General features: G+C 43.6%; 1 protein-coding gene across 4 annotated transcripts in view; it reads left to right on the forward strand.

The window, feature by feature from the left end:
• The window catches only part of CAMKK2 (calcium/calmodulin dependent protein kinase kinase 2), a 45224-nt gene extending 32524 nt beyond the window's left edge, over nucleotides 1-12700 (forward strand). For 2 of the 4 annotated variants that reach the window (XM_030583552.1, XM_030583553.1), the window contains exons 10-17: nucleotides 924-1012; nucleotides 1247-1446; nucleotides 1553-1606; nucleotides 2862-2935; nucleotides 3796-3883; nucleotides 4904-5032; nucleotides 7701-7801; nucleotides 11633-12700. In XM_030583552.1, coding sequence (XP_030439412.1) covers nucleotides 924-1012; nucleotides 1247-1446; nucleotides 1553-1606; nucleotides 2862-2935; nucleotides 3796-3883; nucleotides 4904-5032; nucleotides 7701-7801; nucleotides 11633-11708 — 811 coding nt within the window. In that variant the 3' untranslated portion in view covers nucleotides 11709-12700. Of the gene's footprint in view, nucleotides 1-923; nucleotides 1013-1246; nucleotides 1447-1552; nucleotides 1607-2861; nucleotides 2936-3795; nucleotides 3884-4884; nucleotides 5033-7700; nucleotides 7802-8688; nucleotides 11587-11632 lie in introns of those variants that run through there. The other 2 variants (XM_030583554.1, XM_030583555.1) reach the window with 2 other exon arrangements.
• Nucleotides 12701-16460: the final 3760 nt, after the last annotated feature.

Raw genomic sequence — 16460 nt, forward strand, 5'->3', positions numbered from 1 at the left:
TTTGAACTGACCCTTCCACCCCACCCCAGGGTAATTTGGAGTAGCCGGGGGGCTGCTGTAACTTGGGCAAACTGTCAAGCTCAGGGGCCGTTACAATAGCTGGGAATTGCTGGTTTTAGGGGAGCCCCAGCTATGTCCCCTGAGCCACCCACCAAGAGGTGGGCTAGCGTAGGAGCCATTTTCCAGTTCTGTACCAGCTGAGGAGCCCGCTCGGCTGAGATTGTGGCTGGCTCCAGCGGCTTTAGGGCTACTTTGCAACAGTGTCATGCGGCAAGGGGGCCCTAATGCAGCCAAAGATCAGGGACATAAAATCTCTCCTCTGGAGCAGCAGGGGTGGCTGAATGTCTGGCACTGCCTTTCCTAGGCAGAGTCTGTGTAAAGGAGCCACTGTATCTACCATGTTAAAATTGAGTTCCCCGGCTTGTTTCTTTTGGTGACATAGGATGTGTCTACACCGCAGTTAAACACCTGGAGCTGGCCCATGGGGTGTCCCCGAGCCCGGCACAAACTCAAACATCAACACTGCAGTTACACAGCCCTGTAGCACAAGCCCAAGTCAGCAAACATGGGCCAGCCACAGGTGTTCCATTGCAGTGTAAACATACCCACAGATAACTGAAACCATGTGTCAACGTGCTGAGCCATAACAGTGCAACATGATTATTTGTATAGTGTAGACAGGGCCTAATATGCCAACGTTCTGGTTTACTATAGTGAGTTAATCCGCAGCGTTTGCTGAAGACAGGAAGGAGGGTTGCAGGATAGCCAGGTTCATGAGCTAAAGAATCCATTATCTCTTGCTGGGTGAGAGCTTTGCTACCTGTTTTCTCTTAAACATCAGTCAGAAAAAGAAGCCTCTGCCATCTTGTGGGTTCTAAACTGTGCCCCTCTTCCTCATTAGCCCTGCTTTGTTGCCTTTCCAGGCCTGTGATGGAAGTCCCTGCCATTAAACCTCTCACTGAAGATCAGGCACGGTTCTACTTTCAGGATCTGATCAAAGGCATCGAATACTGTAAGCTTCTAAACAGAAACCACTGGCGTTCTTAACAACCTGGGGGCAGATTGATTCGCAGCTGGTGTAATTCAGTAAAGCTACACTGACTGACACCAACTCAGGATCTGGCCCATAGTTTTGACATTCTTGTTAATTGAGTTTTGTAGTCCCTGTGTGTTTGGTCATTTGCTCTGCTAGTTGTGTTACAGGCATGCACTGCCATTAAATGTCCTGCTGTTTCTTTACACACAGTGCACTATCAAAAGATAATCCACCGGGATATTAAACCTTCCAACCTTCTAGTTGGGGAAGATGGTCACATCAAAATCGCTGACTTTGGAGTGAGTGATGAGTTCAAAGGAACTGATGCCCTCCTGACCAACACTGTGGGCACGCCTGCATTCATGGCACCGGAAACCCTCTCAGAAACAAGAAGAATCTTTTCTGGCAAGGTATTTTATAGTGAGGATTTTTATAACTGTATCTTTAACATATACACACTTTTCAGGCTCCAGGTGCAAGAACTAGCTATAATACTGTATTCTCCTTTCTTCCAAGGCTTTGGATGTATGGGCCATGGGAATCACACTCTTCTGTTTTGTGTTTGGACAGGTAACGAGTTTCTTGTTTGAGTCTGGTCAGTGAGTCAGCATGTCTCTACACAAGGCTCTGTGTGGTGTTTCATAGGGTGACATTTATATACCCTTCCCTCTCCTCCCCCCACCCCCCCCCCGCCGCAAAGCCTGATCAGTCATGGCTTCTTCCCCATGACCTATCACTGTGCTGCCTACTGCACTAGGGCCGGGCCAACGTTCCTCCAGCGCAAAGGGTAAGGCAGGCCTCTGCACACAATGAAGCTGCTGCTCCTCCTAAGGCCCAGCCCCTTGCGTAGCCGATCTGCAGGGCTTCATTGCTGTGAGTAGAGACCTGTGTGGGACTTTTTAAAATCCTTCTCCCACTGTTATGGCAGCGGGTTCTGCAGGACCCACAGGATCCCAGTTCCGCTGCAGAGCTCTACTGTAGAGTGTCTCGTGCAACCCACAGCTCCGTAAATGTTGGGTTTTTTATGAATGTCTAATCATTCATTCGTAAGGTTTCTGGACATTACTGCAGCCGTTTTTCTCACTGTGTGTGAGGATGGTTAGTGATGATGAAGTAATTAATTCTTGCCCTGAATCATTTATATTGTCAGAACATCTGGGCATTTCACATTCAGCTTAAAATCAGTAACCACAAGCTTGGGTGACTCCGTGAAATTGCACATGACCCATGCGTGCTGTGATGCTAATGGATTCATTAGTTGAAAGCCCAAGTAAATGGGTGAGCTTTTCCCATATCTTGCAAATTACTAAACAGTAAATCCATTTGACCAGCGGAGGGCGCCTCTGCTGAGAACAACTTTGTGCCAGTCCTGGGCGAGCAAGAGCTTGTCCAGCTGAGATCTTAGCTGGTGCAATGGGATGTAGAGGGAGAGATGGCTTAATAAATGATGCTGGAGAATGGATGACCCTGTCTGGCTCTCTTCCAAACCACGGGGTCAATCCAGCAGTGCTTGCTCGTGAGAGGCTCCACTGCTTTCAGAGTGCTCAAGGATTGAGCTGTCCAGATTGTTCAGCCAGGAGCTGTTGTTCTATTCTGTCCTTTGAGCCCACACTATGTAAAGGTGTCGTTGTTGTTTTTAAATGAAGCTGAACAAAATAACATGGTGAGAAAATCAGCCATATGCTGTGTTTCCCCCGGAATTCTTTCTCCCTCTCCTTTTGAATACTGCAAAATTCTTCCCAAGGCAAATGATGTGTTCTGCTGACTCCACCAAACTGGCTTATTGCTTAACAAATCCTGTTTGTTTTTGTTTGTTTGTGACTAGTGCCCTTTTATGGATGAGAGGATTCTAAGTTTACATAGTAAAATCAAGACCCAACCCCTGGAATTCCCAGATCAGTGAGTACATAGAAGGCTTTTTATTATTTATACACATTGGAAAGTGAACATCATTTCCCCAGGATCCCAGAAAGCACTGAGTCAATGGAACTGGACCTGATCCAATGAGATTTTACAAAACTATAACCCAAACCACCAATACTTCCCTTTCTCTGCTGCACTCATCCCTGGAAAACTCCCTTCAAACTTGACGTGGGGTCAAAATTTGTTGATCTACAGCTGTTGGAAAAAATGTTTGTGATTTAAGTTCTGGAGTCTCCAAAGGGAATTAACCTCCTCCATCCACATGGTGGATTTCTGTCCAATCTCGCCATTTATTTTTTTTTTATATACCCTGCTCATCCCTGACTGCTCTGAGCACGGTTCTTTATATGACTCCAAGTCATCTCAGTATGTATTTGCTTCTCCTATGGAAAATCCCTTGGGGACAGTTACATGGGAGTGGGTCTCTCCTTCCTGAGGCAGTGACTAAATGAAGAAGTAACTGAGCTGAGTAATCCTATGGATTTCCTACATTTTCTGCTACTACGTAATCCTTGGTTCTCCTTCAACATTTAATCCCATTCCCAAACATTGTCACCTCCACTCAGAGCTTTACCAAAGTGAGTGCTGGGCAGCATGGACCTCAGGATTCAGCTCCGCGGTGGAGCAGAAGTGAGTGTGCACACAGCATGGTCATTCTCTAGCACTAGCCTGAGCAATCTGCAGAAGCCCAGGCATTTAAACCTAAGGTGCAATGTCCAGACCTATCCCTCCCCATAAACACCTCTTTGGAAATGAGCTGATATGATGAAACCTGTCAATGAGAAGTGGCTGTGAACTCTCTCAGATTAACCTGTGGCTCACTTTAATTTCCCAAGGCCAGACATTACCGAGGATTTCAAGGATCTGATCATGCGGATGCTGGATAAAAACCCTGAATCCAGGATTTCAGTCCCGGAAATCAAGGTACTTGCCAGTTGGAAATGAAGCCTTGTTGGTGAGTTGGGGCCTCACTACTGTCCGGGCTGTTTTTATTTTGTTGCGTTTTCTTTGCTCAGTCTTGTCTGGAGTCAGTTTATCATTCATTGCTCCCTACCCCAACTACCAATGCCTCCTTTTCAGGCCCTCCTGAGCCTTCTCCATCTCAGGACCTCTTGTGCCTGCAAGACCAGGCCACATAAAGAAATCGTCTGAGTCCAGTATTTCCTGGCTTCTAGGATAATATTGCAAAACAGCCTTCTCAGGAGACTTCTGTCTCTCTCTCCCTGCTGGAGTACAGAAGAGTTGAGCAGCTGTGAAAATGGCAGATAAGGTTGGGAAAGGCAGGAACCAGGGGGAGCTAATGAGCTATTTCTGAACCTTCCAAAAGGGCTCGAGAAATGGACAATGGTTCATGGTGTTTGGAGATTGGGCAAAAGATTCCTTATTTTATTCTGAACATATTCTCCCATTTCTGCTGTGGTCTGTTGGTTTAAAGACTGGGGCTAGGAGCCAGGACCCATGGATTCTACTCCCAGCTCTGTCACTTTTCTCTGTGTGTGACCGTGGGCAAGTCATTTCACCTCTTTGTGCCTCTATTTTCCCATCTGTAAAATAAGAGTAATGATGACTCCCCATCTTTGTAAGACATGTACAACTCCCTGGATGCAAAGTGCTTTGTATGTGCTACCCATTATTTATCCTTTCCCCTCCTACGTGACTATAGGCCTGGTCCACAGAGTTTGGATCTAGAGCTGCACTTCCCCAAAGTTTGAGGGAGTGTGCATCTGGAGTTTTGGTTTGGGCTCATCACCAGTCCTAATGATTTGGGATCGTTCATTCCTCTAGCTAACTAGGTTAAAGGGCAGAGCATCCCTGACTCCTTAATAACTCACAGGCCTATGAGTACTGTAGCTGGAGAGATGCGGTGCGCTTGCCAGGTCTGAGTTGTTCTAATTTTTTAAAAAAGAGGAAATCGTTTCTGACAGGCTATGTTATTAATTGAAGTTGCACCCGTGGGTCACTAAGAATGGAGTGGAGCCGCTGCCAACGGAGGATGAGAACTGCACGCTCATCGAGGTGACCGAAGAAGAAGTAGAGAACTCGATCAAACACATCCCGAGCCTGGCCACAGTGGTGAGTAACACAGGCCAACCGTTCGCTCAGTGGGTGCATGGAAAATGCTCTGCTCTTACTGCCCCAGCATCACTGCTCAGACCTAGCTGTGCTGATGAATGATTAGAGTTGAGCACTAGGTGCCAGGACTCTTGTATTCTCTGTTTCTAATGCACCTATCAATGGGGTGGCATCTGGGCACCATGCAGCAACATGTGGCATCTCTGTGTCAGAAACCTTTTCCTGAATTAGATCTAGGACAGCACTGCCCTTCTAAGTAGCTGCTAAAGAGACCACAAAGTCAGTTGCTTGGTGGAGGTAGCCTTCCCGTCAAGCTGTGGAACTGAACTCGGTATGTCGAGATCATTCAGAGTAGTCCCTTAAGACGTGATGTTTGTCTAAGAAGTTGCTCTCTTGTCACACTTCTGCTGTTCCGCAGATCTGAGTCTCTTATCTCCTAGTGCTGAGCCTTCCCCTTCCCCTGTCACTTTTAACCGCTTTCTGAAAACCCTCTGATTGGAGCGTCTGTGGCTGTCATCTTGCAACTGCTTTTTAGTGGGATTTTGTTGCTTCTATTGGACCTTCTAAACTCCAGCTTGCTTTTAACCTGGCAGCTCTGGGACTTCGGTCATGCCTGTCCCGTGTCCTGCACTGAAGGGAAATCTCGGTGTATTGTAGTGGGAGTTAGCAGAAGAATACTGAATGCTGTAGTCTCTTAACTTGCCTGACGGTTTTCATGTGGCTGTTTGTAATATAGTGCTGTGGAGAAAAAAAGGGAAACAAATTGGTTTTTCCCATCTTGCCAACTTGTGGTTCACTGTCAGATTTCAAAGTTCTCATACGTTGCCTCCCAACGATTGCAAAGCCCAGCTCCACAGCAGAACCATATTTAAAGTTCTAGACCATATGGAGAGGAGAGCTGCACTCAACAGAGACCAGGCCTTCAAGCAGGTATCCCTGGGCCTGTTGAGATGTTCTTTTGGCCGCCACTGGAGCCATGGCTGCTCAGTGGCGTTGTCATAGTTTTAGTCTGCTTTTTCACTGTGCGCCACAAGGTGTCATAAGAGGTGCTGTGCTGCCTTCCCCTTCCTGCCGCTGCCCCGTGCTCTCACTTTCCTGAGAGGGAACAAATCTGGGAGGAAGAACAATGATTTTTGGCAACTGTGTGTGCATGTGTTCTGCTGAGCAGGTAATGCAGCAGTCTGTGCTCCACGGCCTTTTTCCTTTTAGAGAACCGAATTCTGCCCAGCACAGCGCACACGCAGTCCTGAGTTCTGTGGGAATTGAGGGTGCTCAGTGCTTTGCAGGAGGCACTCTGATCCAGACAGGATCAGGCCCAGCAAGGATAGTCTCTGCATCTGCTCCTCACGGGACTCAGCTTCACATCAGACAATCTCTGTGTTCCCAAACCCAAATCTCCTATGCCTTGAATTCATTAGCAGCAACGTCCTTCCTGTCCTGCTGTCACGTCTTTGAATTTAGGTCATTATTTAAAAGAAGAGGGAAAAACAGGCCTGCATTTTTATTTCTGCCTTTATTTGTGAATAGCTCACTTGCTTTAATGTCCCTGAAATAGGTTGGTTTTTAAATGCTAACATTGTGTGTTGCCCTGTACAAGATGCAAATACAAGGATCATTTCCATCCTGAAGAGTTTACAATCAAAGCAGAATGTTTGAAAAAGTTTCGACTTCCTCCCCCATCCCCAGAAGTGCTGAGTACCCACAGCCCCACTTGATGTCAATGTGCGTCTAGCACAGATGAGTGCAAAATTAATGATTTATTCAACTTGTTTTGCCTCTCTTTATTTTCTATTCATGAATTGGCCACTGATACGTTGCAGAATTCTCAAAATTATTCACAAATTTCTCCAGGGAATAATTCTTAGTCTGCCTGTCAAGCTGCAAATGTTACACTGAGGTATAAGATTCACAGGCACTCTTGGTTTTTACATTAATCACATGGTATTGTTTCTGTTCCCTGACTAAGTGACTTTGTAACCCACTGACAGTACATTCAAACTATATCCTCAATTGTAATACTCATAGTTTGCACTATGGTGGTTAGCTGCATTCTTAATTCAATCAGGGAATTGATGCAATAACATGTAATTTATTAAACTAAGTGGTCGCATGAATTTCAAATTCTTTTTTTGGTAACTTTTGTGCTTCACAGTTAAAGTTAGCTCAGTACAAACTATAGAGTTTCCAATCACAGTTCTGTTTTGGCAAGTATTAAAACATTCTCTCTCTCTCCCCTCCCAACCCCCCCCAGCAAATGGTGCTTTTAATGAGCATTCTTGCCATTAAAAACCAAGCAGCTGGAAAGTCACAGAAAGTGAACCCAGCAGGGTGACAGATGCATGCAAATCAAAATTCACTTTTGAATTGGAAAGATTATTGGAGAAGAAAATGTCACATTCTTCACTCAGGTTTCATATCCAGTCTCCTGTGGTTTGAAGTATGCATATGTAGCTCTGAGGAGTTCCAGATAAAGAAATGAGCTTCTGTACTAAGCTGTTGTAGACCTGGCAATCGTCGTTATTGTTAAATGAAAACTTTGCCCAGTCTAGGCTTGTTTTTAATAGTTTGTTGGTTCAGTATAAACTTTAAACATTTCTGTTACTCTTGAGTGGAAATGCACTGCTATTGGGAAGGGTTGTCCCTGACTGAAATCAATCTTGTCCTGCAGATCTTGGTTAAAACGATGATCAGGAAACGATCTTTTGGGAATCCATTTGAGGGGAGCAGGAGAGAAGAACGATCGCTGTGTGCTGCAGGGAACCTACTGACGTAAGTGTCTTCATCTCACTCAGGTGCAATGGATACTTCCAGAGCGATTTACAGTGAGTGAATAGTCACATTGCAGAACACCAGCAGAGCCTGAGAATTTTTATTTGAAAATTGTACTACAACCAGGCTTTTAGTTGGTACAATGTATGTATTGAATCTAATCTCAACTCTATTTATATCCATAGAAGACTGCATTTCAGTGGTAAGGGAAGTGGTTCCTGTAAGTTACTTGTAACTCAGGCATACAGTGCTATGATACTTCACAAATGGTATCCTGTACCAAATTTGAATGAAATCAAATCTTGTCCCTAAAGAATGCTCAGCCTCTGTTTTACAGATCTACTGTAGCCTGAGTCAGTTCAGGACCATGGCTCCCTCCCCATGTATGAGTGGAAATACTGATTTAGAACCAAATTTTCAGAGGTTCTGAACTCCCCCAGGAGACAGAACTGCAGTTGCAGGAAAAGTGTTCAACGTCCGTCAGGATTTGTCCTTACTGCTGCCACTTTTGTGTAGATTAGAGGTGCAGAGGCTGCTCCTCCAAGCCAGTGTTTTAGGGTCTAGGAATTTGGAGCCTGAGCCTATACGGCGCTGAGCTTCCTCCACTGCTGTCAAAACCAGTAGGAACTATGGGCGTTCTCCATCTTGCAGGTGGCACTCGCCCCCAGGCAGGATTGGACCCATTGTAAGTAGCAAAATGCACATTATGATGTGAGTTGTGGAGTCTAATAAAGGCAGAAAGCCTTGTAATAAAGAGGAGTAGGAGAAATATGAAAAGGAAATGAAATATGAATGGAAATGGGGCCTTCCCATCGGAGGAGTGCCAGAGTGGTTGTAAAACTGCCACCTTCTTACGCATCTCATCTGCTCTTTGTGTGTATTCACAGTCAAAGCTGCTCCTGGAAAACCTACACAACTAAGAGAGTGCAAGCTGGATTCTAGTCCATGTTGGTTCCTTTCAGCTCATTACTGGGGAGGTGGGGAAAGGGCCTCGGACTCTGTGGTCATCTTACCTGATTTGTGCTCATTCTCACTTCACTTTCCCACTCCCCACAATTCTAGAAAAAACGAATTGGTAAATGTGAAATATTACATCAGTCAGACTTACCCGGCAGTGCCTTCTGCCTGTCATTCATGTATGCAACGTATACTCCGTGGAGCTCTGGGACATTCACAGATAATGTGTCATGCAACTCAAGAGAAGTGTTTATCTCTTTGGGTTGTGTTTTCCCCCCCAAAATTGTCTAGAGATATAGGTATAAGGAGAGGGAGCACAATTTGGGGACACATTTACACCAGGAAGCAGTGGCTATCGTATGAAGGTTTCAGAATTGAGGGCTGTCCATTCACCAGAGTGCGTGAGCCCAGTAACTGATTGCCATTGTTTCAACCAGTGAAGCCTATAAGCCGTAGGAAAATTACATTTAAAATAGCTCCATTAATGCTTTAAAGGACTATCCTTTCTCAGAAAGTGGATCACGCATTACTAGTAAATAACTGGTAAATAACAAAAGCTCTTCTGGCTGCATGCAGTGGATGATAGACATGCATGAATTGTTCTTCTGATAACAGGAATGGGCTTGTATGGATTTCCTTGCTAAAATGGAGGACACAGAACTAAATTTTGCCAGTAAACTAATCTGGCCAGTTAAAGGTGCATTGTTTTTCTTTCTGTTTGCATTGCAGCTGTGAAACGTTAGTAAGTTACCTTTAGAATAAAGGTTTCACTTTAATAAACTGATCCGTTGTGTTGGGATCTCCTTTGTACTAAATACAAATTAATGAAAACGAACGTTGGACTTCTTGTTTGCCATCACCTTTTCCCCCTCATCTGAAGCGGATTTTTTCCCTTGGACTCATTCCATTGATGATAAGATCCCAAGGGCTTATGTGTGGGCCAGCACTGAAGTCAACAGCAAAAACACTCACTGACTTCGGTGGAGCTGGGATTTCACCCCAAGTGTCTGTGGGCTCCTGAGCTGAAATGGGGCTTCCTAAGGGCCATGCTGAGATTGTAGACGCTTACTGTGAAGTTCCCATTTCCTAACCAGCCTATAGTTTGCCTGGCTCCACTGGTTCCACTGGATGAGGGCTTGGTGCCCTGCCTGCTAATGCTTAGACTGGGCTGCATCTGCATGGGAGTTCGTGACAACATCTCTTAAGCAGAAAGCTCCTGTCTGGGTCAGTTCTGTGTATATTCAGCACCTAACTGCCTGGTGCAGAAAATCGATTTTAATTTGAACTAGAGCCCTTGTCTATGAACCCAAAAGACTGCTAATGCCTGTGATTTTGGTGTGTTGCATTTGTGATTCAGGCTGTATACGGCATTTTCCATCTGGATGAACTGGAAGATCAATCTAGTGATATCATCACAGACTTAATAAAGAGAGATCATATTAATTGTCAATTTCAAGTCACTGAATCCTGAGTTTAAGGTTGCACTACGAAGAACACGTTATTAGATTCTGCTGCTCTACCAGTGTCTAACAAACGTAGAGCTGCAGTTCCTTGAGACACTTGTATCCCATTTTAATTTCCCAAAGTAGCCTGGGCATTTGCTTGGTTTTTCTACAGAGAATCTTAAAACAGATGCACCATGGGGGATTGAGCTTTCTGAATGGAAGGGTTGACAAACCACTGAATGTACTGTTGCTGGACACTGACTTCCACCATTCATGCTCCTCTCTCTATCAGTATCTAAAGGGCATGGTAATTTACTTAAATTTTCCCCAAAGACCCTGTATTACACTGATTACAGGAGGCTCAGCTGACAATGTGTGTGTGTGATTTGAATCTTTTCCACAGCCAATGCGTGATTCCTTTCTAGGCATGCCTGGAACTTAAGCAAGTAAATCCCCCAATTATCTATCGGGGAGTAGATTTAGATAAGTTCTTGTCCTGAGATGTGTTCAATCGGTAAAATTCACCCTGTGCAGAGGGACAGAACAAGGCCTGTGCACCAGCCAACTGCATCCTATTTTGAGAGATTAAGTAGGATTTAAGTTGTATCTGGACCTCAGGCTGGCCTGCAGAGGGGTGAATTTCAGCTTATGCATATGACTCTTGTTGACTTCAGATGGAGTTGTGCATGGAAGATATCTTCCCGTAATGTATGTTGTTAACTATGAGATAAAATAATGTATCTGTGTTTTCTGAGTCTTTTTCTCATATTCTGAATTGTAGCTGACAGTGTGACATTCAAATCCTATTCATATCGGTGATTTATTTGATTGTTCTACAACAGAGCCGTAATATTTTACATGCTGTGGTTAGCGAGCTCTTGTCTCTTCCATCACTGATCAACTACAATAGCAGTTGCCAAACACAGTAGATGAAAGTAACTTGCTTTATTTTTGCCAAACACCCCCCACAAACACTGGTAAGATCAGTCATGTGACGTGAAGTAAGTGCCTGAGGGCTAGACAAAGGTGATCTGTTCTCTTTTACCATATATGTATTTTATCATTTGATTTTATGTGGCCCAGAATCTTCCCATATTTCTTTAATCTCCCCCCAGCCTCCACTATCCTGCAGCCTTTCATGTGAGACTGCTTCCATGTGTGTTACGGTCTAATCTTTGATAGCTAGTACTGCTGCTTTCGAGTGGTTTGGGATATTGTTACAGCCATTAGAATGCTAGTTCTTACCCAGTCTGCTCTGTCTTTACCTATTTAGGTTTGTTGTGCTTACAAAAAAAACCATGATTTTGTGATTGGCAGTGTGGAAATTGTTTACTAGATATGTTGAGACCATAAACAGGTTTTTTTTTCCCCTCCTCATATAAAATGTTTCCTTTTTAAGGACACTAATGTGTTTTATTTCATTTTGAAGAAGGAAGCAAGGCAGTGAAGATAATCTGAAGTGCAATGACCTGCCAAGTGTGGGAGGAGATGAAGTTCTTCCATGAAATCCAACATTATGGTTATGATGAGCAACTTGATCTATGGCTCCTTTTATACAATGTGCATCTGAGGATAAGAGATGCAACAGAGCCTCAGCCAAATGGACACAGCATGACATGGCACTCATACAGCATTATACGCTGCATGTAGCGCTTACATAGCAGCATGTTGTAAGAAATCAGATTATAGTACTTGTCGTAAACATTGAACATCTCTGATTGTTAAATACATAACTAAATGGACTGCTTGGTTTATTGTCGGAAACATGTTGGCAGAGATCAGAAGGGTGAGACGATTGTGAGGGTCAGTGGTGATTTGCAAAAAGCAAACAAAGATGCAGTTGGAAATGTTTTTTAAGTGGTTTTAATGCCAAATATTTCAGAGACTAATGCTACAAGGCATTGTACAAGGTACGTTGGCAGGCATGTGAAAGTGTGAATCTTCGTACACAGCTGTATAAACCAGAATTATGCACTTTGAGAGTTCACAACCTACCAGAACTATGGTTGCATCTATTTTTTAAATTGTTTTTCTAATAGACACACATTAATTGCACGGAAGCAAAGTAAAAACTACTACACCACCTTTTCCAACAATGCCTGTCTTTTTGAGCAAAGTTTTAGCAGTTTGAATAGATAGCATCTTCAGGTAGTTCACAAACTAACGTTAATTACTGTGTTTTGAAGACACAACTTTTCCTAAAATCTTGACATTAGCATGGATAGATGTGCACTAGCTGGGCCAAGTATTCAGGGTACAGATGGAAAATGTATCTAAGGGCTTGAAGTTTGGTCTGAACTCTTATAGCAATGGGCATTTTGTGTTAGAATACGAGTTAAAACCTGTATTGCTAGGGGAAGCTGAACTCCAATTTTGAGTGGCAAAAGAAGCACTAACTTTTTTAAATCTTTTACTTGAGTTCGGTAGATATATAGGTACGTGTTAAATTCAGGGTAAAATCCTTCACTTCCGTGTACATCACATGTTTTAATACTTACAATTAAAAAAAAACAATTTATGCTATTTGTATCTAAATAGACTTAGGAGTTAAGATCTTATTGAAATATTTAGATTAGCTGGTAACTTTCAAATAAGCTTTTTTTTTTTTCAAACTCTTAATTTGGATTTTGGGGCTAGATATTTCTGCAGACTAGTAGCCAATAGTTTGTAAATCCCTGTGGATCAGAGGCTAGTTAGCAGACTTCAGTAATTTAAAATACACATCTAGTTTAGGGATTACTCCTTACTAAGAGCATTTTCATCGTCCCTGAGATTGCTTTGGAATGATTTTGTGGTGGTGGTAAAATCTAAACGGCAAGTGGTGGGATTCTGGCTTCTACATTAGATTTCCAGGTTGTGCATGCTCTGCTAGTAGCTAGAGCAGAATAACGGAGGTAAACATGAATGTCGATGAGTGGGGTTGAGATTCTCCATTTGATTGGGGAAGGGTCAATATAGGATAGTCCTGCGGCTAAAGCAGGCACTGAAAGGCAGAAGAGCTGATTCTTTTCTCAGCCTTCCCACTGACTTGGTGTGGGACCCTGGGCAAGTCACTTAATCGGCCTGTGCAACTGGGAGAATCAAACTTCCCTACCATGTAAGGGGCTTATGAGGCTGAATTCTTTATCCTTGCATGGAAGGCACTATAGAAATGTCAAGTATTATTTTGATCACTAGTGATTTCCCCACCCCCTACCCTACAGATGGCTTATTGGGCCAGAGCCATTATGACGTGGTTGTATTTTTGCCTTCCTCTGAAGCATCAGTTCGTGGACACTGCAAGAGGCAGGATTTGTTGGCTCTATGTTCTGACCTGGAACAACAAATCCCATCATCCTAGAAATGACAGACCTTTATTTAAGAGTTAGGAAGTTAATTTGGAAATTAGCAAGAAAAGTCCCATTTCCCTTTAGCATAATAGCCTGTATAGTTGGCAAAACCTTCTGGATCCCAATAATCCAAGATTCCCTGTATTCCCAAGATGGTACGGGAATGGTACAGTCATCTTCTTTCCAAAACTGATGACATGATTCATACAAGAACCACAACTTCAGTAAATGTTTTCAGAGCAGAAACAATGAATCCGCAGCAGTGAAAAGGACACTCAGTTCTTCCTGCTGCTTAATTTGAGGCTGTGAATGGCTATTGTTTGCTCTGCTTCTTTGCTTTTTAATACCAAGAGGATACCAAAGTAAACTCCAGCTTCACCATTTCTCCTTCCTCTTTTCTCCACTCTATTTTCTTTATGGAAATACAGACCTGATAAAGAGCTGCCAGTTGGTTTCCTGTGCTTGTAAATGGATGTGTTGTTTTGCAAAAAAAACTGCATCTAAATGCTTAAAAGAAAATTCTCTTCACTTGTTTTTGCTGGGTAGTCTGTGTATCGTGTTTCTGTTTAAGGTCTGTGAGTGGTATGGAGATGGTGCTGAATTCCTCCATTTACAGTAATGGTTTGGTTCATGCCATTGTATATCATTAAAGCTTAATTTACAAAACAAGAGTGATCAGGGCCTTGAGAGGTGCAATGCAGGGAGTAATGCATCTATTAAACAAGCTCAGGTCTTCTGTACCTATCACCATCTTATTCTGGCACCAGAGATTAGCTGTAGAACAGTTTATGGACATTGACCTTTGACTCATAAGCATCCAAAACCTAAGAGCTTCCTCAAGCAAACTCCCCCAGGAATTTATTTTCCTGCTACACCTAGCTCCATGTCTGAGGGACAGTCTGCAGCCTAACCGCTCTGCGCAATATATTTTCTGAATTAAGCTCTTTGTTTTATATGGGCTTCCTTGTCAAAGTATAAAGTGTACAAACTGTGAGGAAGATCTGTTATCTAAATGCATGAGCTGTTAGAGAAACTATATATATATAAACCTGTTCAATTTTGTACCTACCGTCCTTTACTAGTCAAGCTATCTTTGCTGTAGTGAAGTAAACCTTTTACCTGTGCCTTTGAACAGGGCTGTGGCTAGTTTTCCCCTTGAAAGTCCTTTAACAAAAAAACCCAACACTGGCCACAAATTGTTGCTGAGGGATGAGCCACGTGGCTCTGAAATTGCACAGTAAAGCTGTTACCGGTTGGTGGCTCCCTATTATCTACTGGATAAGCAATCTGTAAGTTCTGTGATATTGCTGACTTTTATACCGTTTATTTAATGCCTAAGGCTTGTTTTATTCCTATCCCTGTTAACTATGCATCTTACTTCATCAAGTGTATAAACTTTAAATACTGTGTATTTATCACTTAAATTATATTAACTAATAAAAGAAATGTAGGTGTTTTTCCACAGATGTTTAAGCTTCTCTGTACAAGTTGAAATAAATAGTCTGCAAAAGTCACCCCCCGTTAGCTTGTTTATTGGAGAACTTTTATTCTGCTTCACCCAGAGAACTTTATCCTGCATTAGAGAAATAGCAAAACAGCAGGAACATGCTAGCATGGCTGAGAGCTTGATCACTGGGTCTTCTAAATGAGATGGACAGTTCTTAATCGTGGCAAGGGAAGTGACTTGGGCCACATCCAGACTAGATATTAAAATCGATTTTAGATACGCAACTTCAGCTACGGGAATAACGTAGCTGAAGTCGAATTTCTAAAATCGAGGTACTCACCCATCTGGACGGCGCTGCATCGATGTCCGCGGCTCTCCGTGTCGATTCCAGAACTCCGTTCGGGTTGATGGAGTTCTGGAATCGATGTAAGCGCGCTCGGGGATCGATACATCGCGTCCAGACTAGACGCGATATATCGATCCCCGAGCAATCGATTTTAACCCGCCGATGCCGCGGGTTAGTCTGGACGTGGGCTAAGATGACCATGTTAGTGGTGGGAGTATTGCTGCAGGCCAGCTGCCATTTGTTTAAACCATTGTGTGCAACTGTCTCAGCCTATTTGCATGAGACAGTAGGGAAAAACCTTCAGTGTGGACTAGGCTTAGTATTAAGTTTGCAACTTCAGTGTAAGAGATTAGAGTAGCCCTCCAAAAGCAAGATTGTTCCTACTGCTCCCTGTTTGTGTGCTAATGGATGGCAACTTTTGACCCTTCTTTTGGGAAAACTTTTCTACTGTTGGCAAAATATTCAGGGTACCTCTTCTGTTTATTGCAGTATTCAGCCTGCTGAGAGCACCCCTTGACAGCATTATGCAAAGAGCTAAATAACAGAGCTTGGCCCTGTCCACAAGGTAATACTCCCACCCCAGTGTAGGTCTAGCCATATCAATGTCTGAAAGTCACTACACTTCTTCCAAGGTTTAGGAGGGGCTACCTGCTAGCCTCTGCATCCTGTACTGAGGTACAGCTGGCTTCCTGTGAAAGCCTGATTTTTCAATCCCGTTCTCCCAGCATTTAAGACAGGCCCATCTAAGCTAAATTCAGTAGCTGTGCTGTTGCATTTTGAAGTTTAGGATTGTGGAGGGGAAGGAGAACAGGGGCAGGCTGCAGCTCAGAGCATGGAGAAGGAAGCAATGACACTGGTCCTTGCATCCGTCCACTGGACAGATCATAGCTACTAGTAGGACCACATACAAATCCTGCAGTGGAAAGGTGTGTTATACAACTCCAAGCATCCCCCCCACACACACACACTTTGGTTCATAGCTGGTACGGTCAGCATCTGCTCCCTCCTCGCAGCTGTGTATACCTCTGCCTTAGCACCACCATAGAAAAAGGGTTTTTCCAGAAGTGTCATTAGCTGGTGAGAATGCTTCAGCTCTGCCCTGGCCTCACCAGCTGCAGCATTTCTAAGAAAAGAG

This window comes from Gopherus evgoodei, chromosome 13 (genome assembly GCF_007399415.2).
Source record: "Gopherus evgoodei ecotype Sinaloan lineage chromosome 13, rGopEvg1_v1.p, whole genome shotgun sequence".
Lineage (NCBI taxonomy): Eukaryota > Metazoa > Chordata > Testudines > Testudinidae > Gopherus > Gopherus evgoodei.